Below are 27,259 nucleotides of genomic sequence, written 5' to 3'. Positions count from 1 at the left end.
GTTTAATAGCTTTGTTATTAATATTCTCTACGTCGGTGTAATCTGTCCTTTTATATGCTATTTGAGACAAATGGAAAAATTTTGGTCATGTATTAAGTAAATACTCTGTGATTATCCTAAACCTTTAATGTAAAAGTAAGCATTAACATAAAGCAGAGACATTTCGGAGGAGGGGCTTGAGTTTTTGTCCACTGCTGTGTCTCATGAGTTTCTTGACCTTTTGAAACAGTGCATCTTGGGCTCCCATTTATATATAATTAGGCCTGTTTTGCCTTTTGGAAATGATTTTTTGCTATAGGTGCTCTATTTGTCAAATCCTGTTTAAAAAAAACATTATAGAAAACCCAAAACTTCCACTTTAAAAAGATGTTTGTTTTGACCAGTAACAAGTTAGTATACTCTGGGACAATAATATACAGCACAAGAACTTGGACAGTTTCTTGGTTTTCAGCTATTAGTTTGCCTCTTAACTTTGCCCAAGCATTTGGATAGGTATGACATACTGCCAGATAAGTAAGCTCCATTTTCTTCTTTCTTGCTCACTGTAGATTGAACTGCTGGAGAGATGTTAAATTGAGTATAAGCTTGAAGAATTTTTGTATAATTCTAACAAACATTAAGATACTGCGTATTATCAAATGTCATTGTCAAATGAAATCACCTTTGACAAGCTGTTTTTGAAAATGAATCCGTCATTTTCTTTAAATCTCAGTTATTGACACCTGTTGGTACTAACATTGTGGTTGCTGCTTTACAGAACATAATTTAACTTAGGTTTCTTCACTTGTAAAACTGATTTGGAGATGAGGGTGTGAAAGGAAATCGGGGTTCTTTCCAACCCAACAATTCTATAGAAGATGGCCTTGGTCTTACAGAGTTCGTGGTAGTGTTAATTTTGAGTAAAAATTCCTCATATTTTAGAAATAAGGAAGTTGGATATGTTTGTAGTTCTCTGGTTCTTCTTTTTATTCATTTATCTGTGCATTGATGTGAGTACTTGTCATGTCTCTTTTTTCCTGTACTCTGTCTTGGTTTGCTTTGGTGAGTGGGTTATTTGGGACTCTTTGGAAAATATACATGAGCAGCAACTATTATATGTTGGTGAAATATTGGTGAAATACTCAGAGGTAGTGTAATGATTTCTTGGTTGTTGTATATAATAATACTACATTTCCCTCCAAAATGTTTTATGGGTGAAGCAGTCTTTTGAAAAAATAGTACATTCTTAGTCCAAGTGAAAAAGAAAAAAGTGGACAGAGGAGTAAAAGGGAATGAGGACTACTTGGTGGGTAAGTTCAAGAGAATTCTTTTACACATTCAGGTTCTAAGAGTTCTAGACCCTGACTCTTCCCACGCCTCCTAAGTCAAAAGAAAAATATTATGTGAACATTGATTTAAAAATGAATTGAAATTTTTTACCTCCTGGAAGCCTTCCTTAATCACTTCTTTACTCTGTCCCTTCAGCATTTATGCTCAGTGCTCAATTTATACTACAGGTCTGCTTCAGTTTGTCAATATGCTTTGGAATTTAATGGAAATGATCAGTTAAAATATTGACGGTCTCTGGTGGGACTAAATAAAACTTTCAGGTAGGTCCCTGCCACAGACCCCAGAAGGGTGATGGATGTACACTCACCGCTGGTATAGTTCATAGAAGGAAGCGGCCAAGATTCTGGGGGAGGGATTATGATAATATCAGTCTGATTTTTGTTTTTTCGAAAAGACATTTGCTTATTTTTAGCAGGGTCAAGGATGGAGTTGCTGCTTGAGCTTCACTATGTTAACAGTGAAGGTTGCTTTTATATACTGCTGCTAGGGCTGCTCAGAGAAGACCTACATCATGTGAATTCCCTGTCCTCTATTTTTTTTTTTTTTACCTGTTCAATTGTGCTGCTTTTAAACAGGGTTATTAATGGGGAAGGAGGTTTGAGAATAGGGATAGAAAATCCTGTAATGGTGTCTTTGCTGTATTGACCCATTTACTCTTGCTGTTGTTCCCTTATTTATTCTTTAATGGAAACTGTTTTGTCAAGCAAGTGATAGGAATAACATCCATTTTAACCCCTTTCAACCGAAATTAATTTATTCTGGGAATAGGTTGCTGACTTAGTTAAAAAAGAATGAGGAATTTGGACTTAATATCCTTTATAAGGGATATGTTTGTTTCATACAGGGAAGGTTACCTGAGTATTTACTTCTGTTACCAGGTAACACCATCTAGTACTGCTTTGCTATTTTATGTGTTTACTATCTTTGTAAGAAGAAGTTCCTAAGGGGAAGAGAATTTCCTACCCCTCTTTTAGTTTCTCTTTTTTGGATACTCAATAACTGTTGTTTGACACACTTAAATGTTAAGTGTGGAGAAAGTAAATAATTTGGATTTTATGTCAATGTATCGTATTTCATATCTAGGAAGACAGCATACCATATATATACTATATGTATTTGTATAGCTGTGAAGTACTTAAAAACTTGGTAAAAATGTTCAGTGCAAACATTTTATTTCATTGAAGAGAGAGTATTCATTTTAAAAGTATCTTCAAGTTATAAGTGTGTTTTGGACAAATAGCAACTTGAATATGAAAGCAAGATTGAATTTGTTAACTTAAGAAAACAGATTGGTATGATTAATGCCAAAATAAGTGTTTCTTTGGCCTTTATTTATATGTCCAAAGTTTTGGAATGGGTTGTATTGATATTTTAAAAATACAGAAACCATGTAGAGCACTTTAAAAAATGTCTTGGACTTGGAAAATGACTTACATGTGAGCAGCATTGTCAATCCTAGGGAATAATGGCCTTAGGCATTCTGAAGAAAAGGAAGTTTAAGAACAAGGATAAAATTCCTCCGGTAGTCTTCAGGGTGAATATATTGAGAGTGAAAAGATGGAACTTTGCTTGGTTTTTTAATTTGATAGCAAGTCAAATTATTTGGGCTGGTGTTGGAAGGATAGCAGTATTGATTTTAACTTAATGTTATATTTTTTTCTCTTATTAAAGGAAAAGTAATTGGAAAAAATGGCAAAGTTATTCAGGAAATAGTGGACAAATCTGGTGTGGTTCGGGTGAGAATTGAAGGAGACAATGAAAATAAACTACCTAGAGAAGATGTAAGTATTTAAAATGTAATTTAATTTATTTTCTCTTTCTTTCTTCTTTCTTTCTTTCTTTCTTTCTTTCTTTCTTTCTTTCTTTCTTTCTCTCTCTCTCTTTTCTTTCTTTCTTTTTCTTTCTTTTGTTTTCTTTTTTAAAAAAAAAACAACAAAAAAAAACGTGTTCTGTTCCTGGCTGATTTATATTGTTTTCTGTTTTGGAAATCATTTTGGTGAGTTGTATCTAATGAACTACTTACAGTCTGAGGCAGTGGATTTTTTTTTCTTTTTTAAAAAGTTTTTTTCCCCTCACACTATTGCTTTCCATGCTTTTAAGAAAACAGTCATCTTTCAATTGTGGGCCTTGGGATCTTGGTTAGTTTCTCAGTACTTAGTAAAAAGCCAATTTTTGGTAAAATGGTTTCAGTTTGAGAATTTGTTAAGTTCTTTTTGTACTTAACAAAACAGCTTGTTATAAAGGAATTCTTAGTAAATAACCGTGTACTTAATCTTTTTTAGAATCTGAAAACACCAATCATTTCTTATTTGAAGTCTTTAACCTTTATATTGCTATTAATTATGACATGAACTTTCTGAAATTTCTTTCTCCATCCCTTCTCACATGTTCATGTTTAGTCTACAATGCAGTTCTTTACTCCTCATACATAACTTTAAGGATCTCTTACTTTGGTGGCTGCAGTGGCTTAAACTTTGTATGCCTGCATTCGAATGAATATAAGGCAAGGATTTTCTCCCAAATTATCCCTCAGGAAACAGCTTCAGTTTTGCACAATAGATTATTGCTTGGAGAGCTCTTTAGCCTCTTGGAAAGAATGTGTCTTCTTTAAAAGAACAAAAGAAAACTGTAGTCAGATTAGCTCAGATAACCTCACATCAAGTATTGGATGTTGTAAAGATGCCTGTTAAAGAGCCTCTTCCTTTATTCCTTTTAATTAAAATGTAGAGGCAAAAAAACAAAAAGCACATGACTTAGTATTATAGAAATGAGTATTTGTGGCTGAGATTGCTTTCATCCTGCACTGCTTCCAAAATTGCTATAAATCTCAAATAACCTTTACTTTTAAGCAACTCTCCCTCCCTTTGCCTTTGAGAGGAGGATTAAAATCAAGGTGTCATTAAAATTCACACTTTCCCCCTTTATACCCCTTAATTTTAATGTATAAAAGAATGTTGATCCATTTGGTATACAACCACTCCATAAAATTGGCCTGGATATCAGGATGTTTATTGGTCAGGACCATTACCTGAGTCAACTATAAATTTCTTAGCTTGCTTGATACAAGTAACTGCTCTTCTCTTAGCTTGATTTATCCCTAATTGCTTTCCAGTATTTAACATCTTGTTGCAAAGCTAATTCTTCTAAGTCTGTCTTCATAAATAAGAACTTTATTGTACTTTACTATTTGTAGTTTTAGTTATTGTTACCCCCATTTCTGTGCCAGGGTTAAGAAATTTAAATGCTTATGGAAACCAAGCAGATACTAAATGATGAAGCAGGTTGGAATATACAAGACAGGGACATGAGGGTACATGGTCTCTTTCTATTAAAGAAGCAGATGCTGCTTAGCTTTAATCTGGTTGCTATATCTTTTGATATTCAGAGAAGCTGGAAACCTGTAATAATATACAAAATTAAAAAATTTTCGGAACGTTGAATGTTAAAACAAATTTGAAGGTTGGTATTTGCTTATTTGGGGCCACCATTTCATAATTTAAGCTGTCTAAATCCCCTGACAGACTCTTTATAACTTGTTTACTGGTCTTTGGTGACCCACCTTTAGCCTGAGACGACCTTTCCCACCTGTGTATCATAGGAATTACTGTCTATGTAGTTGCGTATTTAATGATTTTCTCTCAGCGGTATATTTTTTGTTATCGCACCAAGCCACATTATGAACTCTGAAATCAAGAAATAAAGTCTGATTTCCCATATTCTGTGTTTTTCTCTAGCCCAATGAAGTGTACAGAGTTAGATGCTTGCTCAGTATTTTCAATCCGTTTTTAAGACTGGATTTGAGTTTTTCACTGTAAAAAAAAAAATACACTTATGTAAAAGTTAGAATAGCACAGAAGGGTATAGTGTGAACAGTAAATGTCCTGTCTGTATCTCTCCTCTCTCCATTGTGTCTAATAGATTTTAGACTGTTGTTGGTTGTCTTTTCATGTCTTTGTTTTGCTACTGAGAAGTGTTGCAGCAAAGTGGGTTTTTTAGATCAAAGGGTAAAAGGCATTTAAATTTTTAGATCTTAGTTTTCCCACACAGTCTTTCCACCAGTGTTGGAAATGGGTCCGTTTTCCACATACTTGCCAATACAGAGTTCTATCAAACTTTTAATTAGTGCCATTCCAGAAGGCGTATATGCTATCTCTCCATATGCTTAAAAGACATTTTAATTTTTCTGTTAAGCAGCTTGTCTTCTGTATATTTTTTGCCTTTATTACTAAGTAGTTAGAACTTGTGCATTTTAAGGAAGTTAGTCTTGTCTTTTTATATTTGTAGCAAATACTTTTTCCTTAATTATTTCCCCAATATAAATTTTGTATGTTGTTGGTATTTTTTTTTTTTTTAAGAGTTTTGCTTTATGACTTAAGACTTTTTCATTTTGTGTCCTGCTTGGCAAGATCTTTCCTACATGTAGATCGTTTAAAGATCCCATTTATATTTCATTCTCCAGGTTTTTAAAAAGTGTGTAAATTTTTCACTCCAGTGGGAATTTTTTTCGGGGGCGGGTGTAAGGTATTAGGAAGCAGTGATCCTTCTTTATTTTTCCCAAGTGCTAGTTGGTAGTATCAGTGCAATCTACTAAATATAAGAAATCAGTTATTAGCATTTTTAAAAAATCTAGAAATTTCACTGAAATGACTCTTAGAAACGAATTTGTATATTCAGTATTAATCATTTACTCTTAAGATTTTTTATTATGGCTCTATAGTAGCCATTAAAATATTTTGTAAAACATGTGTCTTTAAGGTTGTGTTCTTACCTGTCCTTTTCTTTGGAGGTAACTATTGGTGATAGCATCTCAAATTCAGGTTCAGGGCATTGTGTATCTCTATATTCCTTGCAGATCATCTGTTTGGAATGACTTTCCCTTTACCTACTTGGTAAAATTCTATTTGTTTTTAACATTTACTTTTTTACTTTAATAATATTCTTAGGAGTTCCCCTAAGTTTCCACATCTGGGGTGGCATAATCCACATTCTACTTAATATTCCTGTATTTTTCATTGATACCACTAATGCTTTGCAGTAGGATTATTGCAGGAATGTTTAGTATCTTTTCTGAAACTGTGATTGCCTGTAGAATACGGACTTTGTTTTACTTATCCTTTTTCATTAGTGTAGATTTGGGCATGTAATAAGTGGTTGTTACTTGGAATTAGGTAACTGGATATACAATTGGCTGGCTCATTTGCTAACTGTATGACTTTGGGCAAATTGCTTTCTCAACTGAAATTGGAGTATTTCTTAAAGTTTTTAATGAATATTAAATAAGATGCAGGTGTAGAATAATATACTTCTAGAAATACGGTATGTGCTTAAAATATTTTAGATCTTTTTTTCACCCCTCTTCCATCTTTTATTCACTTTGCATTCTTGGTTATCTGCCCATGAATTCCTGAGGTTAGGGGCAAGACTTCTTACTTCCTAAGCTTAAGTTATAGCCTTTTTTTCATGCCCTCTTAAGCCAATCTGTTTATTTTATTTATTCTTTTTTTTAAGATTTTATTTATTTATTTGACAGAGAGAGACAGCCAGCGAGAGAGGGAACACAAACAGGGGGAGTGGAAGAGGAAGAAACAGGCTCTCAGTGGAGCAGGGAGCCTGATGCGGGGCTCGATCCCAGGACCCTGGGATCATGCCCTGAGCCGAAGGCAGACCCTTAACGACTGAGCCACCCAGGAGCCCCAAGCCTATCTGTTTAAAGAGCTGTTAGGAACTCACCTGTAGAATCAAGAAAATGAGAGACACTGAAACTGGGGGAGTTTATTTATGCTTTACTAATTTTTCCTTAGCCAGTAAGAAGCTAGAAGTGTGTTTCTTTGTAAATTCAACAAAGTGAATCCTTTGATTTGCTTTAATATTGGTGACTAAATATTTGCCCATATCAGTAATTCCTTTATTTTACATTGCGTAAATGTTTGTACTCTGTACGTGACACTTCTGTTAATGGTCAGGAAGCACTGCGTCCAATGCACAACGTTGACAGTTTTGTTATGTGAGCACGTATTAGGGATAACGTACCCAATGTGCTTTACCTTTTTAAAGCTATCATTTACCAATGTGATCTGTCTGGTCTATAAATTTATACCAGTTGGAAGGAAAATTTCTTTTAAAGGTGGTTTATATATGGAGAAAGACTGAATTAGAAATTAGAAAATCTGGGGCACCTGGTGGCTCAGTCGTTAGGCGTCTGCCTTCAGCTCAGGTTATGATCCTGGCGTTCTGGGATCGAGCCCTGCATCGGGCTCCCTGCCCAGCGGAAAGCCTGCTTCTCCCTCTCCCACTCCCCTGCTTGTGTTCCCTCTCTCACTGCCTTTCTCTCTGTCAAATAAATAAATAAAATCTTTAAAGAAAAAAAATAAATTAGAAAATCTGATATAAAAGTAATTTAAATTTTTAGCATACTTAAACTGTAGGGCAAATACAATGAGTTTTTGAAAACCTCAGTGTTTAAATTTTGAATTTTAGTAGATGTAAATCACTGTGTTTTAGAAAAGTTTTCCAAATTATATATTGGTATGTGAAATTTAGGTTAGAACTTTGTTAAAATATGAACTACTGAGGATGCTGTGTTTTCTTACAGGGTATGGTTCCATTTGTATTTGTTGGCACTAAAGAAAGCATCGGAAATGTGCAAGTTCTTTTAGAGTATCATATTGCTTATCTAAAGGTTTGTATACAATTCACATTCATATTGTTTCATATGTTCAACTTCAAATTACATCAATTTTATATTCATATTAAATTTCAAATCATTAAATATTTTTGTTGATTCAGCTTCAGATTTACCCTGTTTTCCTACATGAGACGTTAGGAGTAAAAGGTCTGTTGCTGTAATAAAATGATTGGCCTTATGCACATTGTTTCTCTTTTTCTCTGAACTTTTATATTCTTTCCTTACTGTTTAAGAAATGGCCACACTTGTGTTCCTGTAATTTGACTGTCACCACCTTATGTATATACATGTGCTATACTGAAACCATGTGTTTTTACCTTGATGTTTTAAATGCAAATAGGGCAGGGAGTAAGATGGGCTTTCTTGGTAATAGTGGTATTTGAATCAGAGGTGATACCCCATAGACATCGTTTGATAATTCTTAACCATTGTTTTTCAGATAAACTATTCGAGTTGATAAATAAAGAGCAAAGATTTTAATAAAGAAATGGCCCATAAATTATTAAAAGTTGCAATTGTCATTTTCTACTTTATCTTTTATTACTAAGTTGCTCTTCTAATACCCTCAACAGCTCTGTCTCTAGTAGGTTTTCCTTTTAGTCACTCATATCATTGCTTTTATGTTAATATTTTGAAAGCACACATGATGATGTCATTCTTTTAAAACTCATGTTTATAAATCTCAATTAAGTCTGGCACTTTAAAGCCCATGCTTTATCTTCCAGTACTCTACTACTGTTAGTTAGCCAGGAGCTTTGTCTGGTCACCTTACCTTCACATTCTGTAATGACCTTGGTTTCTGAATGCCCAAGTCTCCTAGTTCATCTAGGCTACAACTCAGGTGTCACCGTTTTGATGGAAAAGTAGGTTAATAGTTCCTCTAATACATGGCACCTGTATCTCACTTATTAGAGTTTTAATTCTTTGAGGGCTGAGTCTGGTAATATTGTGTAATTATTTGCTATTTAACAAACAGATCGTTTGTTCATTCATTCATTCTTAGTGCCAGGAACTAAAACTGTGACTATTGCTCTAGCATAAGAAACATTTATTTTGCCTTGTAAGCACCAACAGATAGTTTATTTTAATGCTTGTCTGTTAAACATACCCTTGAAGGTGGAGAGTCCTTGTTTTTTTCTATTTTGTATGCTTGTAGCACTAAGCAAACTTGGTGCTCACTAAGGTATTGAGTAAATAAATGTTCAGTGAACTGAGTGAGCAAATGATATTGTGAATTGTATTTACTAGGTACACAGTTGTATTTTACTAAATAATTGGCCAAGAGCACAGCTTTCATTGATAGGGTGTATAGCTTTAACTGTACGCTTTAAGAAGGTAAAAATGGTACAACATAGAATATTTATCCTTTTTTGTTTGGCTTATAGGAAGTAGAACAGCTAAGAATGGAACGCCTACAGATTGATGAACAGCTTCGACAGATTGGTATGGGTTTCAGACCTTCTTCCACCAGAGGGCCTGAAAAAGAAAAAGGATATGCCACTGATGAAAGTACCGTCTCTTCTGTACAAGGTTCTAGGTCTTATAGTGGAAGAGGCAGAGGTCGTCGGGGCCCTAATTACACCTCCGGTTATGGTAAAAAAACAATTTTTTTTTGTTAGTCATTTTAGTTTAGGCACTTCAAAACTTTTTGCTTAATATTATTTAGTTCATTGCTCTGTCCTGGCTTTGGGGGCAGGAGATAATTTTGAGCTATGTCTATGTTAGTGAAGGCATACTTTACATTAATGACAGTAAAAGGTATATGATGCTCCAGCAGCTATGTAATGAGATCAAACATGGTTTTGTTAAGTTGGCAGTTCATGATCATGTTTATTCTAAATGTTTAGAATAAAGGTAGGTGGCATTTGTATATACATATTTGTAAACAAAAATGTATACATATCAAAACCTAGTAATGGTGATGATACTGCTAGAAAACATCTTTGCCTACTCTCTAGGAAAGATAAAAATGAAAAATAATGCCAGTCAGTGTGCCAAGGTTGTGTATAGTACATCTGTACTAGCTTTATAAAATACACTTTATTGGCTCACTTGGCAGTTCTGAATATAAATATCTCACATCTGGAATTATTTTATGAAATAACATTTCCCTAAAATGAGGGCTTTTAAAAAAGCTAGAACCAAATTAACATTTTATAAATGATCATCATTTATTTCATCGTGTATTTCAGTGTGAGGATGGGGCCCTAACCTGTGTAGGAAGGGGCCAGTGGATGGTGGTGGTCAGCAATTTTCTAATCCTAAGTTTTCACTTATTCTTCTTCAGCTTTGGAGTTGTTCCATTTTTCTCCATTTGGACTTGGATCTTAGCAGTGACCTGATTTTTGTCTTCCCTTGTTCTCTTCCCTTTCTTTTTCCTTCTCTTTTCTCCATTCCTCTGTGCTCACCCTAACTAACTGCTTTAGAAGAATAATTCATAAGCCTTTTCCAAAATAGAAGGCATTTAGGGAGAATGGATAAACATAAAAGTTTACAGTGTGCAGATTTCATGTTTGAAGGATCATCTAACAATGCCAGAATTATGTTAAATTTATCCTTTCGTTTGTTGTAGAGCTGTGAAAGGTTAATTATCCCTTCCCTTTCATATTTTTCCACGTTCTCATTTCTTGATAGTTTTTATTTAAAGTTAACTATTGGAACTTGAAAAGCAAAATTCTAGTAAAGTGAATGTTTAGCATAGGAAGGGCAGAAAATTGTGAAGTACTACTGTATTTCCTGAAAATACATTTACTACAAAGGACAATTAACCATTAATTAAAGAGAAATTATATTGAATGATTCTGGAGGCACAAATTACTAGTACAGATAATCAGATTTGACTTTTTGGATGATAGGATGATGAATTAGTTGAAGACTTTTATAAGTCTCTGTGGGAAGCCAGCTAACTGATGAGGCCAGTCTTTTGCAAAATGCCTTTGTTGACAAAATTTTTATGAGTTAGTAAGTTTTTATGAGTGTTAGAGGAATATCATCTGGATTGAAGAAAAGTTATGCAAGTTGTTCAGTAGATGGCACTCTTAGCTCTGAAACTTTGCAGACTGGTAGTAGCATTGCATTTCTTGAAATAGCTATTGAATTTAAGTGGGCTTGAGAGAAAAAACATTTGAATTTGGTTATAGATATTCTCTTACCTACTTAATATCAGGATATTTAGGTGATAATATATAAGTTGTATAAGAAACATTTGCTCATAATGTCTCTGAAGTTGGTATGTTCCTTAGAATGGATGATGTTTTAAAGCTAATGGGCAACATTTTCTTTAATGGCACACAAAATATGTCTTAAAATAAATGGGTGGCATGTTGGAGTTGATAAAATATGGTACTTTAGCTATTAAGTTTACCATACATGAACATTGGAAAGGATGTGAAGTATCTTCAGGAGTGATTTTAGAAGTGTTAGGGGAAAATCTGATTTACAACTCTGTTAAAAACAGGTTTTATTTGTTGGAGTCATTAAAAATCAGATTAGTTTCATGAATCATTTTTAGAGCTATTTAAAAAATTTATTTGGATTCATGAACTTAATATTTTACAAAATTAAAAGAGTGGTGTACAGTGATTTCAGTGTTGTACATTTGTATGATTAGTAGTGTTAGTTTTCTTTTGATGCTTTAACGAATCTCAAACTTAAAGGCTTAACACAGATTTATTATCTTATAGTTTCCTAGGTCATAAGTCAAACATGAGTCTCAGTGGGCTAAGTTTTTTTTTTTAAGATTTTATTTATTTATTTGAGAGAGAGAGAGTGAAAAGGGCTTGAGAGGGGGAACGGTGAGAGGGAGAAGCAGACTCCCTGCTGAGCAGGGAGCCTGATGCAGGGATTCTATCCTGGGAGTCCAGGATTATGACTTGAGTTGAAGGCAGTCGCTTAACCAGCGGAGCCATCTAGGCACCTTCAGTGGGCTAAAATTAAGTGTCAGCAGGGCTGTGTGTCCTTTCTTGATGCTGTAACATGTCCAGCTTCTAGAGACGATCTTCATCCCCTTTGTGTAGGACTTCCTCTTTCAGTCTTGTAAAGCCAGTAGCTGCAGAGTTCTGCTATCTCTTTGGTTCTCTGCAGCTGAGATTCATATGATGAGTTTGGCCTCACCTGGATAATCCATGATAATCTCCCCACTTCAATATCCTTAACCTGTCACATCTGCAAAGTCCCTTTTGCCATCCCAGAAACATTTAAGCTTTATTTAATATGACTAAAGCCCGAGCACTAGCCAGTTCATTAGCCCTTTTTCTTTTTGACTTTAATATCTCTTATCTACTGAAATCCATTTATGTTTTAGACCACCCCCTTTAAGTATTTAGAATACAAGATTAAGGTTAAAGTTTAGGAAGAATTTCCTTGCTTGTGATACTGAGTTAAATACTATGATGTATTTCTGGAGAAAATTCAATAGGGACTTAAGTAAAAATTTTTAAAATGAGATATTCACTTATCTTCAGATTTTGGTATTGTTTTCAGGCAATGTATAGGCTTGTCAGTAAATTCAGAAATTCTTACACATTCCAAAAGATGTTTGATGAAATGATAAATTGCCATTATTCTAATAAACCATGACATCAGTTAGTATATTTTTTTGTTATTTGGAGAAATAAATGTTTAGAAGATTGATTCTCTTTTGTGGGATTCTCAATCCTAATAAGCACTTTTAAGTGTGAATACTAAAAACTTGGCTATAGTTTTTTCTCAAGGATAGTTCCAACGTTTTAATCCATTATTATATAATTGAGTGGTTACATCAATATTTAAGGTCATGGAAAAAAAAGAATTATTATCTGTAAAGGAGAAAGGAAGTTGTTAGGCTCCTTCATTTACCTTAATACATCTACTTTTGTACATCTGAAGAGTTCTTATGTTTTACTTTCATCATCAAATGACGAGTTAAAATGTAGGGAACTTGTAGTTTATAGAATCATTTTATTTAGGAGATAAGCAAAGGAACTTCAAAATCATGCAACAGATTCATTTATCAAGACAGAATTGTTATGCATATTGTTAGGTGTCTGGGGGCATTTAGAGGTAGAAGAAAGAGCTCTACCATTTAAATATATCATAGACCAAGTGGGATGTAAACCCAAAGGAGAAAAAATGGAAAAGAACACATGCCAACATTGCATGATAGACTCATATTGCTTTTAAGGAAATAAAAGGAGAAGTGAGGTCTGTTTAAAAGTTAAGTTGGTCTGGAACTAGAAATTGAACTGGGCTCTGAAGGAGATCGATTTGGACATACGATAAAAAGGAGCGGTGGAAGTGGCATCCCAGAATTAAAGAATAGAAGTGGGAGTGAGTATTGTAGTGATTGAGTCCTCTAAATCTGGCACTTCGTGATATAATGGTAATGATACTGCAAGTATTTTATAGAATATTTGCAGTGTTTAAATTTTTAAAAGGTCAGTATTAAAATAGGTCATTGAAACCTTAAAATTGGTCTGTCAACCTTTAGAATCTCATGAATTTTTCTCGTCAGGTTAAAGTTGTCTTCTCAGCATTCTTAAAATTTGTTCTGTAATTTCACATAGTGTATTCTAATTTAAGCCACTATTGCTCGTAAAACATAATTATTTTAGGTACAGCACTAAGAATGCACTTCCAATTTATAAGAGACCATCAGTTATAAGAAAAATTGCGATTTCAGAGATGTTAAAGTGTGAAAAAATGTGCTTCCTAGAATCAATGAAATAGTGGTAAAGTACACTATACTAATTAAACTACTCGTTTTTCTAAATATTAAATTTGGTTTTAAGTATTGGATTGCAGTTATTTTTATTATACTAATTTGTTTTTAAAACAAAAATGGGCAAAATTTTTTTTTCTATTTCCCTGTATTAACTGTTTTGCATATTGTATATGTAATGTCTTGTGTGTTTTTTGTAATATTTTATTGGCTCTATTTCTGCACATCCAAACCAATTTCTAATTTCCCACTAGCAGATCCTGTATTATTAGTCTAATATTAACGTGATTAATAAATTTCCAGCTCATTTTAATTTTTATGTAACTTTCTTTGAATCAGCCAATTAGGGTTATTAACGTAATGATTTGTAGGAAGTAATTTTGAAAGATTTCACTCCTTTTTTTCCTTTTTTAAAAAAATAGGAATCTAATTGGCTTATGTTCTCTTTCCCAAGGTACAAACTCTGAGCTGTCTAACCCCTCTGAAACAGAATCTGAGCGTAAAGATGAGCTGAGTGATTGGTCATTGGCAGGAGAAGATGATCGGGAGAGCCGACATCAGCGTGACAGCAGGAGACGCCCAGGAGGAAGAGGGAGAAGTGTTTCAGGGGGTCGAGGTCGTGGTGGACCACGTGGTGGCAAATCCTCCATCAGTTCTGGTAGTCTTTTATATACTATGTCAGAATCCTTACTTTGTGAACAGTATAACTTTATACACGTTAATTCATTTCCCAAGGCCACCCATTTTGGGAAGTGTCTTCTCACTGAGGAAAGTAGTGGAGTATATGGCAAGATAAGGAGAAGCCCTCTAGTGTTTCTCAGTGAAGGTTTAGCCAGAATATTCAGGTCAGAGAAATTTTGGTTGGCTGATTCTCTGTTTTGATGGTCCAAGATTTCTCTCTCTAGTTTTTTGGGGGCTTATGTAATTAGAATTTTTTTTCCCTAGAATATTTGGGTTATATATTTGTTTGCCAGACAGACTCAGAAAATTCTAATGCACAGAGAGATCTAAGTTACTTTACATACTTAATATTGAAAATTAACGGAGAATTTTTGCTGCACTGTGTACTATTTTGGGAACAGAGAAAAATTGTGAAATTAAATTTTTTTTTTTTTTTTTTTTTTTTTTACTGTTTGAGGAATTGAGTTGTAAAGAAGGCTGTTTAGAAGACTGAGAACTGAGGTGCATAAGCAACTTTTTACTCATGTCTTTTTATAGGCGTTCCGAGAATGTTTTTGCCTAGCATAATGGACTAGGGGGGAGGATTGTCAGCAGTATGTGGACTAGATTATATCAGAGATGCATAACCTTTACATATTTTTATTGTATACCACTTTAAGAAAGCCACTCTTAATGTTATACGCCCTATGAAAGTTTATATAGTATTTTAATTGTCATAGAACATACCTACGTATAATTAAATGTATAGCAGACTTGTTTACAAACTACAAAAAACTGGAACAAATCACACAATTTTAGGGGCTTTTAAAAAGGTACTCAAGTTCCAGTGATATTCTTTGAGCCCCAAGTTTAGTTTTATAGGCGTTTAGGGAAATAGTTTTTATATTTTACTACATTACATTGCTGTTACCAAGGTTTATAAAATTGTAGTATGCTGAATTGCGCAATAAATGTACTTTACCTAGTGCTTATGATTAATGGATAAACTTAGTGTCTTTTGCAAAGATGCTAGCTTGCTAGCTGTTACCAAAGGAAACTTAGAAAGGAAAAATCGTGATTAGGTGAATTTCTTCTATAATTTGGTTGGTGGAGGCAATAAATGCACATAGGTAAGATGGGTATTTTTTTTCTTATGAATTATATCTTAAAACTTTCCCTTTCCCACCCTCACCCCACCTTACCCTGCCTTTACTCTGTTTCTGGAGATGGGAGTACTAGTCAACATTCATTTCTGTATTTTCCTATAACCAGTTAGAATTTGAACCTTTTTTTTAGTTTGCTTTTTTTTGTGTAGACTTGTTTTGGTTGCTTCAGTTCAGTAACATTTCTATTATGCCGTGGAGTGCAGGTTTTGAGAGTTATTTGGTAATAGTCCATTAACATTAGCACAAAGCAGCAGCCAGCACCTTGAACTCCATAAAGGGGACAAAATTGAATATTTCTCTTCATTTTCATTTCTCTAGCCTCTGGGCAGGATTAGCTCAGAATGTGAATATCAAAAATAGCATGTAAAAATATATTATTTTCTAATACATTTTCAAAACAAGTCCAAGAAATGGTAGGAAGCTGAGGGTATTTGCTCATTTTCTGCTTTAATTTTTCATTGCCATTTAAAGTTTTTCATGTTTGTTATTTTCCAGGGAAAATAGTGATACAGAAAACATTTGAATACAGGGTATGGGGGAGAATTGAAGTTTCTTTATCATTAATAGATATAGATCAAAACATTACTAATAACTGCAGCTCTCTTAAACGAATATTTCTTGCCTCTGACATGCATATAGTGCTCAAAGATCCAGACAGCAATCCATACAGCTTACTTGATAATACAGAATCTGATCAGACTGCAGACACTGATGCCAGCGAATCTCATCACAGTACTAACCGTCGTAGGCGGTCTCGTAGACGAAGGACTGATGAAGATGCTGTTCTGATGGATGGGATGACTGAATCTGATACAGCTTCAGTTAATGAAAATGGGCTAGGTATGTAAGCACTTAGGGAAAAGATATATTATTGTATAATAATGTATGACGCTTTTTTCAAAAAAAAAAAAAACCCCAAACATAATGCAATTCGCATATTGAATTCTTCTTGGTGTTTACTTCAAACAAGATAGATAGCTTTGTGTCTGTCTGAAGTGTCTAGTTCTCAGATTTGTATAGCTAAATTATTTGAAACCAGAAAGGTTTATTAAAGTGCCCTTTGATGCCAGTAAATCAGTATAAATATTCAAACTGCAAGGCACTTAATACTCTTATTGTTCCTAAACCAAAATTGGGCTTTCAGCTTGCCTCTTTAAAATTTATTATAAATGAAACAAGTGAAGGTATGTATATTGAGTAGGCGTTAACTCCCAAAGGGCTAAAGTGTTGTTAACTTTGCTTAAAAAAACTAAATTGTATTGGAAAGGAAGACTTTATTCCTGAATGATGGTAATTAAGTTGTTGAGTTTGTTCAGTTGAGAGTTTAAAACCCTCTTAATTTCCAAATGATAATTCCATTTTTAATCTATTTGAAATGCTTAAAACTACAAAATTATTTTCCTGTCTCAGTAATGTATGTTGTTTTATCTTCCTTGTTGAATTAAAAAGTTCTCTTTCCCCATTCTTAAATCTTTGAAGGAAAGAAGTTTTTTTGTTCTGCCTTTTGTTTTTGTCAGAATAGTTCATGGTAAACTTTGCAATTACAGATGATAGTGAAAAAAAACCCCAGCGACGCAATCGTAGCCGCAGGCGTCGTTTCAGGGGTCAGGCAGAAGATAGACAGCCAGGTAACTTGAGTGGACCTGTTGACAACACCAGGTCACAAGCATGAAAAAATGTCATGTGTCTGCTTTCTAAATATATTGTACTTACATGTACACGTGTGCATATACATTCAAGATGTGCATTGCATCAATTGTTTACTCAACTAATATGACTACTACTCTTAAGAAAATGCATTCTTCCTTCACTCCGTAAATGTTTACCTGTCTAATTGAACTAATGTTGTGTCTTAATTTTTTTTTACATGGAAATACTGTTGAGAAGACCATTATTTTGTCCACTTGGCAGATTTTTCATACTTGAGTTTGGGCCTGCCATCCCAGGGACTGTGTTGTAGACTGTGATTGAGGTTGATTGGCAAAACCGGGCAACTTTTGCATGGTGCCACTTACTATATCTGAATTCAGCACCTCATTTTTGTGGGAATTCTAATACCCACAGTTAAAAAAAAAAAGTATAAATGAGAAAAATACTTGAAAGTGTCTTTTTTCTAATAAGAGGAATGCATGTTATGTTTTGTTTGTTTATTGTAGTGTGATGCCTTTTCCCTTACACCTACTAACTATTCAGATTAATAGTACTTATTAGTTTTAGAATGTTAATTTAAGTAGTCATAATTTTTAGTAACTTCAAAGAAACTTGTTTGCTGTGTCTATATTATTTTGAACATAATTCCATATCCTGTATACAGAGAATCACGTGTATATTCACAATGAAGAAATTGTGTGCACCAAAAATAAACCCCTTTTAAACTAATCAATTTCTGCATTCTTTCCAAAGCAAATTCTTGGATGTGTTTTCCCCAAATAAAGAATGTAAATTCAAGTATCTTTAATATTTTAAGTTTAGTGGTTGTAGAGACATTTGGGAAAACTGGTTAAAGGTGTTAGTTCCCATTCTTGAAGAAAAATTCATGTTTTAAAGATAGTTGTAAATTTAAAAGGAATTAAATATTGTCAAAAATGGAAAGTTTCCAGAAAGTGTTTCTTACTGTCTACCCTTCTCTTCCCTCTCTCTGTAGTGTTAGAAATGTTCTTTAGACTAAGAGGTCATATTTACATTGTTTGAAGTTGGCATGGCAGTGAATACAATTTTTGCCGCTCTTTATAAATAAGAAGATTCAAACTATTTTTGTGGGCTTAACCATAGGGTAAATAACATAGTTTGTTAACTAGGTGGTGGATGGTGCTTTATTACCAAGTCAATGGACATAAAAAACATAGTGGTGTTAAAGAAGAGGCAGAGAGATTTCTGTATGGTATTAAGTGAAACTTGAGTAATTTGGGGTGTCCAGTAATTTGATGATTTGTTCCATACTTGCATTTATTCCTGTTTTACCGTTCTTTGGAATTGCTGCTTTTCCTGTTTAGTAATCCTTGTCTTCCGTAGCCTGTCTTCCCTGTTCTTCCCCTAAAATCTTTTAAAAGCCCCCCAAGATAACATCGATGGAACAGACACATCATTTTCTCCTTACCCCTGCCAGTACTTGTAGAAAAGTAGGATCATCTAAAAATATCAACATTCCCTTATATACACAATCATTTCAGTTGTTCTCATTTGCTCAAAATTTGTTGTCTTTAGTGTAAATTAAGCAGTGAATATTGCTTATTATACTTAGAAAGTGACTATACAATGTGTCCAGTTCATTTACTTGGGCCCCTTAGGAGGAAATTCTACAGTCCAAATTATGCTGCACAGATCGCTGTATTTTTCTTCTAGATATTATATTTATTAATATTTAATGGCCTTTTAAGTGGCTAGTATTATAAGGACTGGCTCTGAATAGGCTTTGAGTCACCTAAGGTGGTTTTTGGTTGTACTTCCCTTTATTGGGGAGGGGCACTGGTAAGTTTTTACCTTTCCAGCTAAGTGCCTCTTAATTTGGTTGATACCCTTATCAAAGTTTATTATTCTATGAGTGTACATAGTGGATGAAGGGTTCTAAGAATTGTCACATATTCAGATTTAGCAATATGTTTGTGCAGCATGGTTTCCAAGTAGCAGAGTTCTTCCAGGTGTCACTGAGGTCTGAACTGTGGAAACAGAATGAATTCATTAAGGTGCTCCCCAAACTAGAATCATTTCTAGAATGGTTTTGCCACCATGTATGTAGACTATATAATAATGAAATGGATTTGACAGTATTCCTCTCTTCAGTTTTGGAAACTATTACTAAATGTATTTATAAATAAAGGGTGGATTTAAATGATGATTTTTTAAAAGCTCCAAAATGAATACCCCAAAGTCTTAGAATTTGGAAACAAGGCAGTTTTAGACAGGAAACATCTTTATTTAGTGCTGTTTCTTAGAAATGATTTGTATTCTGAATTAAGTGGTTTCTTTGAGATTTAAGATTCATTTAGTAGTTTCAGAAAATTCTTGGCTCTTACAAAAGTACTATGTTAATTCGTGGTCACAAAAAATAAATTGTAAATACTGTCCAGCTTCTTTATCAAAATGACTTATTTTCATATCATTTGAACCTGATGGACCATTTCTCCCCTAGTGACTTTTAATAAATAATTTAAAATTTACTTGAGTTTTCATTCTTTATATTAACTTGCTCTCATCCCGTAAATTAAAATACACTATATTTCATATAATCAGAGATTTTCCTCCCCAGTTTCTGGTAGAAAATGATTCTTTGAAAGAGAGCGATTATTTGGTATTTCTTCAAATCAATAAATTCTCCGTTGTAAGTCCTAAAGAGAAAGGATTGAGGTGTAAATTGAGGCCGGAGTACCTGTAGAACAGAGATGTTGCACTTGGGTTGGCAGAAGGGTGTTAGGTTGCTTTAGTCTTATTCTTATGTCACTGTTGCCATCCACTTCCTTGCAAACACACATACACTTCAATCAGTCCCTTGAAAGATTGTCAAAGCGGGGAAGAGGTGGTTACTGGATTAGTGGTGTCATTTTTCCCACCGTGTCATTGTCCACATTTTTAGGGTGATGTTCTGCCATCTTTAGTTGGCTTGTAGTTTTTTATTTTAGACCAGTCAGAATGGTTTGTGAAAAAGGAACCATAAAATACCACACTTGGATATCTTATTTGCGCTTAAGAAAAAGAACGACAAAAACAAATATTTGAGTAAATCTTCTATATCTGATGAAATTTTCAAATTGAAGTATATATAGCACACCATGATTTGCACCAAATATGCCCCGTTTTTTCCCCAGAGAGTTGCATACACTGGGCTTAGAATCCTGCATTTCCTATTCTTGGTTGTGGATTTCTATATCAAACTTCATCCCACAACTATAGAGTCAGAAGCAGTGGCTGGATTCCTCTGAAAGCAGACTTAAATCTAGGCTTCCTTGGATCTCCAGCTTGGAATTTGTATTGTCCGCACTAAATCACAGGCACATTTTTCAAGTTTTGTTTTTGGTTGGAGGTGGTACCCAGCTTAAAATTTTGAAATTGGGTTACCCACCATCAGTTTATTTTAAAAGTAAAATTACTCTTTATCCATAATTAAACTTCAGAAATATTTTTTTCAACACCTGTAATTTTTTTCTCATCTTCAACAGTCACAGTTGCAGATTATATTTCTAGAGCTGAGTCTCAGAGCAGACAAAGAAACCTCCCAAGGGAAACTTTGGCTAAAAACAAGAAAGAAATGGTAAGGAGAATTTAACCTGTAGGTTTTGTTGTTTTTGTTTTTTGGGTTTTTTTTGTTTTGTTTTGTTTTGGTTTTTTGTTTTTTTTCTGTTTTGGTATGGTTTAGCTTTATTTTTACTTCTTAACTTACTGTATGATCGATCACTTGTTTCCCCAACTAGACAAATAATATTTTAAAGACTACTCTTGATTTTGTTCTTGGCACCAGGTAATTGAAGATATGCATGCTTGAGCCTTGGAATACTTTTCATTTAGAATTCCAAATAGCATTTGTAAAATTCAGTCTGCCCAAGGATATTGGGCATAGAGATTGTTGGCTTAATTTGGGGAGCAGTAGGCTATATACCTCTTCTCAGTGATGGATGTAGACCTTTAAGTTTCAATTCTTTAAATGCTTTAAGGGATTTGAAATGTAAATGAGTTTCAAAAAAAAAGGTGAGTAAATTAGGTGTTTATTTGCTTAGGGTGTTAACTTTGTATCTTTTACATGGTGAGCTTTCCAGTGGTTAAAATTAGGTTCAAGTTTTCAGTAAACAAGTACAGATTCTTCTGTGATATAGCACTGCTAGGTACTAGAGATAGATTTGAAAGACCAATAGAGGTGGAGTACATTGGTATATGCTTTGAAAACTTAAGAACATTTTAATTCTTTGATCCAATGTGGTTATGAAACTAAAATGATTTATTAGCTAATTAATGTTTATATAGCTGTTTTCCTCCTCAGCTGTAGATTTCATTTATAAAGAAGTTGAAAAAGTTGTCTCCCTTTGGCAGGCAAAAGATGTGATTGAAGAGCATGGTCCTTCAGAAAAGGCAATAAATGGCCCAACTAGTGCTTCTGGCGATGAAATTTCTAAGCTACAGCGTACTCCAGGAGAAGAAAAGATTAATACCTTAAAAGAAGAAAACACTCAAGAAGCAGCAGTCCTGAATGGTGTTTCATAAACTGAAGAAGTTCCTAGTTTACAGTTCTTTTACATTACATTTTACAATAGTGCTTGTACAAGCTTGCCAAAGATAGAATATGGATCGCCAGTCTTTACATCGCACTTTCAGTTCCTCCATTTGGAATTCAGAAAGGGGAGGGATCCTGAAGAAATCATATGTTAAACATACTTTGACACCTACTGTGTTATAAAATATATCATCAGATGTGCCTTGAGAATAGTATATGTAACATTAAAAAAAGTTGCTGGCTATAGGAAATGTTATTTTGTTTTCAAAATATGGCAGAGATGGGGGGAGGTGGGTAGGGTGGGATCCCTAACGTAATATTCTTTATGAAAAGCATTAGCTGCTTTTGTTACATTTTTAATAATATGCAACCACTTCTTCACCTGAGGAAAACTAGAATGAAATGCAGTCTAAAATATTTTGCACTGAATTGTAATTTCTCCATTAGTTTAGTCTGGAAACTGGTCTGTTTTAATGTGTTTTTTAAATGCTGTATGTAGAGGAAAATCTGCAGACCACTGGAATACGTTTTGTTAAACTCTCATCTGCAGGGACACTGGGTGATATTGGCAGTGACTGTTCTACATTGAGGCTTTGTTTGGTTTATTTATTAAAGTGTACAGTATTTAAAAATCAAACATAGCTTTAGTTAAAACACTAAGCTGAATTAGTCATGTCCATTTCAGACATAACCTGAACTACTGAAAAGATCAATTTCCAGGAGGTTTATTCTGTATAAAAGTACATGTAGTCTTCAGTAGAATATCTTTCCTTTTTTCTTTTTTTCTTTTTTTTCCTTCTTCTTTTTTTTTTTTTTTTTTTTGATTTTGGTTGTTTGATGTGCAATATGTTTTTGTATGCAGGTAGTAAATAAACTTTGATCTTCCATTTGCTGATTTTTAACTTTCTACTTTTTATACCAATGTAGCAAAGTAGTTGGAGCTAGTAATAGGCCTAGAATAGTTAACCTGATTGCTTTTTAAAAAGCATTTATATTTGCTCATAAATAGTATTATTAATTGGTTAATCATTTTGTAATGAATCCTCTGAAACCTTAGCACTTAAAATTTAGTCTGTTAGACTAGATTGGCTTAGGGAATTGATCATACATTTGATACTAGTAAAGTCTTTATATCAAAGGCAACTTTTGGAAGGCAATGGGGTAAAATCCAGAATTTTGCTTTGGCCTTTCAGAATTTATTAATTATTTTTATAAAGAAGTATGGTGAGCAATTTTTAAATAAGAAATAGACCATTAACTTGGTTTTTGATTCTCAAGGAAATAATTTTGAAGGTTGTCATTAATGATTGTATTTTTTTGTATGTACTTTAGCCACATGGCTTAATTTTAGGAAGATAAAGATTTCGCATTGTGTTCAAAGTAACAGTGATTAAATAATTATGCAGATATATGTGAGGTAATATCAAATGTGGATTTACTGGAGGTTCCCCACCTCCCCCCAATAGAAGCACATAGACCTGAACAAGAGAGACAGCCCTTTGTCATTTGGTGTTTGAAAAGTGTTTTTTATGTGCATAAAACTGTTAAGTGATTTTAGTTATTTTATAATGACTGAAAGACAATTCAAGTTACTGCGAAAAATGTAATATTTGCCAGGTGTCCATATAACCCCAGACCTCAAATTTATTATCACTGAAGTTAAGATGTGATGGTATTAAATGCTTTTTCCTAAAACCCTAGTAACAGAATTTATAAGTAAGATGCGGTATGAATAGGGCAATCTTTGTATTTTAAGTAATAGTATCAAATAATTTCATACCCAGATTTTTAAAAACTTAACCCACAAACATCTTTTTTAACCATCAAAGGTTAGAAAGATGTAAAATTGTTGGCATTTTTTTCTTTGTTCTCTTCAGTAATGGGGTTACAGATTAATTACAAGGTATGAGAATTTTCATTAATTTCCAAATTGGTGAATACGTTATAAATAAAAAATGATTTTTCGTTTTCTTTCATGTAGAATAGATTCACTAAGATCCTTCTTCCATAAAGATTGTTTCATTGAGAAAGTAACATAAAACCATCTTAATAGTGCAAGCATATGAATAACCATATTCTTGGAAATAAATATCAAGGTTTCATTATTTACAAGTGACTAAACCTAATGCCTTGTGTATTATAGAACCATAAGGCTTTTTTTTTTCCTTGAGAGAGAGAGAAGGGGGGGGAGGGTGGAGCAGAGAGGGAATGGAAGAGAATCTTAAGCAGGCTTCACACAGCACAGAGGCTGATGGTTTGATCTCATAATCTTGAGCTGAAATTGAGTCAGATGCTTAACTGAGCACCCAGACACCCCCATAATAGGCTTTTCTTGGAGTAAATACAATATACTCTGATTTAGAATTGAAAAGGCCCACTCCCCAAAGGTAGTAACCATTGTTGATTCAGGTAGCCTTCCAAATTATTTTGAGGGGGTGCATCTTTTTCGGCTACTACCACACCAGTTAGATAAGATGTTGCTGTGGGAAAACTTAATGGTAAGTTAGGACATGCTGAAAGACACTCAAGCAAAAAAAAAAAAAAAAAAGTCTTGTGCAGCCTTCACATTATTTCAGTGTACTTATGTGAAATCACACAAGGAAGCTTTTTAAGATTACATGGGGGCAAAAATAATCTTTTCCTGAAATCTTGGGAAGCTTGGTATTTATTTTTATAGATTTTATTTTTAAGTAGTGTCTATACCCAATGTGTGACTCACTCTCAACTCTGAGATCGAGTCACATGTTCTGACTGAGCCAGCCAGGCACCCCGGCATCACCTTTTTTAAAGCCTTCAGTGGCCCTAAAACTTTGGCAGAATGGTGTAAATGGGTCTTTATTGATAGCTCAGTCACTATTGGTATAATTATAGTAGGGCTACACCAATTTTTAAGTAGTTGTTTGTTTTAATGTGGAATTGAGAAGCAGCACATCATACTGGTGAGTTCATGAAAACCTAACAGGCATTCTTTAGAACCAGGCTGAGGGAGGTCACTTAAATGATTTTGCAAAAAAAAAAAAAAAAAAAGTGCAGGTATATGTAGTCAAGTAAAGTAACCTAAGAAGAGATAACACTAAGCTAGTGAGGAAGAGGTAGTTGGTATTTTTTTCCAGGTCTCTATGTCAGCCATTCTTTTGTAGCTGGGATCCATCACCTTCATGCTAAGTCACAGGTGTTTTTTGTAGGTACTGTTTTCTGAGTCAAATGTGTAACTTGATAAAGGTCTCTGCAGAGTTGGCATATAAACTGAATGTTGCAGTTAGACTGGGAAATTGTACCATTTGTCTTGCACTTTTTTGAGGTTGAAACCAGTCTAGTTTTCTCATAGGCTGTGCCTACAGTAAGCTTAGTCTGTAAGAACAGATGAATGGACAATTAGCTATACTGCAGTAAGTCCTATGTTGGATGGTGGTTACTGGAATGAGGGTAAAGGAAACTTTACACTTGGATTTCCTTCTAGAAAGCCTCAAGGAACTTTATTTGAACCGGATCTGTGTGTTTGACAAAATTCCAAAAGGCTGAAAGATGTTTGGTGAGAAGCCTCACTCAGTTTCCTACCTTTTTTGTTATGGTTTGGATCCCCAATATCTTTTATGAGGATATCTGGTATAGTGAATTTGGTGACTTTTTAAAAATTTTTCTTTATTAGAAGTGTTCTTGATAGTAGTTACAACCTTTGATAACATTTGGGTTTTATTTCAGGATCTGCAATAAAGCAACAGTCACAGTCTGTAATAGTTAAACTTTGGCAAGTGGTAGTAGTTATTTGAAGTTGCCCTCAACTGTTGGCTGAAAATAGGTCAGTTACGTTGAGTCATATGAAATTGCCAATAGTTGACCATTTCCGACCCACAAAAGTGGCAGTTTCCTATGGCTCAACCTAAGTACATTTTTAAGTATGATCATTTACTCTAGAATCCAAGCAAGAGCCTAATCATCCAGAAAATCCCTTATGATTTTTCTCCATGAGGGATGTAAATAAGGAAATATATTAATTTTGTAAGAAGGGTTTATTATCAGATTCCTTTAGATTCAGAATCATCTGTACCTTCTATATTACTACTTCAAGTACTCAAATAAGATATAGGCTATAATGCAGGCTATAATCTTCATAAGAGGATTTCTATCAGTTCATTTGGCTTGCTGCTTTCTTCCTTTGATAATTTGAAAATTGTAGGTATAGGTGTACAGAATTGGGAGTTTCAGTGTACCTAACCCAGACATTTCCAGCTATGCTGTATGCAATCTAAAGACAAAAAAAGCAAGGGCAAGATTATTTTTCACTGACAGTCTTAAAGTCCTACTAGTGAATAGCTGCTGGTTTTTGNAGCTATGCTGTATGCAATCTAAAGACAAAAAAAAGCAAGGGCAAGATTATTTTTCACTGACAGTCTTAAAGTCTTACTAGTGAATAGCTGCTGGTTTTTGTTTTTTTTTTAAAGATTTTATTTATTTATTAGAGATAGAGACAGCCAGCGAGAGAGGGAACACAAGCAGGGGGAGTGAGAGGGAAGCAGCAGGCTCATAGCGGAAGAGCCTGATATGGGGCTCGATCCCATAACGCCCGGATCACGCCCTGAGCCGAAGGCAGACGCTTAATGACTGAGCCACCCAGGCACCCCTATGAATAGCTTCTTAAATTTGTGTTTCGGTGACTGGTATGTTTTTCCTGGGGTGAAATTACAGGGATATTTTCCAAATATTTTGTACCTCTTTTACTTGGACTGTCAAAAGTAGCTACTGATTTTTTTTGGGGGAGGGCAGGGGGACTATTACAAAAAATTTCCCATACTTTTTGTAGATAAACCAATTTGTCTTGTTGCCTGGAGCTTACGTCTCAGCCTGGTTGAGTTTCATTTTTCTGGTTGTAAAGAAGAATGTAAACACGTTTGACATTCCATTAATTTTAACTGTACTAAAGTAACAGCAAGTGCTAACATATTCCAGATTATACCTTAACACTGGACTGTGGACCTTGTCATTGGGTCAGGAATAATTGGTAACATTGGGTAGAAGCTTTCTTTCTTTTTTTCTTCTTTCTTTCTTTTTCTTTCTTTCTTTTTCTTTTTCTTTCTTCTTTCTCTCTTTCTTTCTTTCTTTTTCTCTCTCTCTCTCTCCTTCCTTTTTTTTTTTTTTTTAAAGATTTATTTATCTGAGAGTGGGGGGAGAGACAGAGGGAGAGAATCTTTAACCAGACTCCCTGCTGAGCATGGGGCTTGATCCCACAACCCACGAGATCATGACTTGAGCTGAAGCCAATAGTCGGATGCCTAACTGAGCCAGCAACCCAGGTGCCCCTGGATAGAAGCTCTTCCTATATCCTGTTGCTAAGGCAAGAGTTAGCTGTAAGCAGGCACACTACCCAGAACAGTTCCAAAATCACAAAGTAGACTTAGGTCATTTAAGTTTCCTAGTACTCAAGGTTAAAATGATCTGCTTCAATGCTGTAAAACCATTAAGAAGCTACATAGCATTAACCTTTTAAGTTAAAGGATATTAACCAACTGAGCTCCTTTTGACTT

The 27,259-nt window shown here is 34.3% G+C and overlaps 1 protein-coding gene across 6 annotated transcripts in view; it reads left to right on the top strand.

Annotated features, from left to right (window-relative positions):
• The window catches only part of FXR1 (FMR1 autosomal homolog 1), a 60,684-nt gene extending 38,701 nt beyond the window's left edge, over nt 1-21,983 (top strand). For 2 of the 6 annotated variants that reach the window (XM_019792907.2, XM_034662368.1), the window contains 8 exons: nt 3,001-3,110; nt 7,922-8,008; nt 9,400-9,607; nt 14,167-14,370; nt 16,178-16,378; nt 17,086-17,166; nt 20,692-20,783; nt 21,557-21,983. In XM_019792907.2, the coding sequence (XP_019648466.1) occupies nt 3,001-3,110; nt 7,922-8,008; nt 9,400-9,607; nt 14,167-14,370; nt 16,178-16,378; nt 17,086-17,166; nt 20,692-20,783; nt 21,557-21,727 (1,154 nt within the window). In that variant the 3' untranslated portion in view covers nt 21,728-21,983. The remainder of the gene's footprint in view (nt 1-3,000; nt 3,111-7,921; nt 8,009-9,399; nt 9,608-14,166; nt 14,371-16,177; nt 16,379-17,085; nt 17,167-20,691; nt 20,784-21,556) is intronic. The other 4 variants (XM_019792908.2, XM_011216827.3, XM_011216826.3 and 1 more) reach the window with 4 other exon arrangements.
• Nucleotides 21,984-27,259: the final 5,276 nt, after the last annotated feature.

Source organism: Ailuropoda melanoleuca, chromosome 1 (assembly GCF_002007445.2).
Source record: "Ailuropoda melanoleuca isolate Jingjing chromosome 1, ASM200744v2, whole genome shotgun sequence".
NCBI lineage: Eukaryota > Metazoa > Chordata > Mammalia > Carnivora > Ursidae > Ailuropoda > Ailuropoda melanoleuca.
Note: the sequence above shows the minus strand (reverse complement) of the source record. Positions and strands in the feature narration are given on the sequence as shown.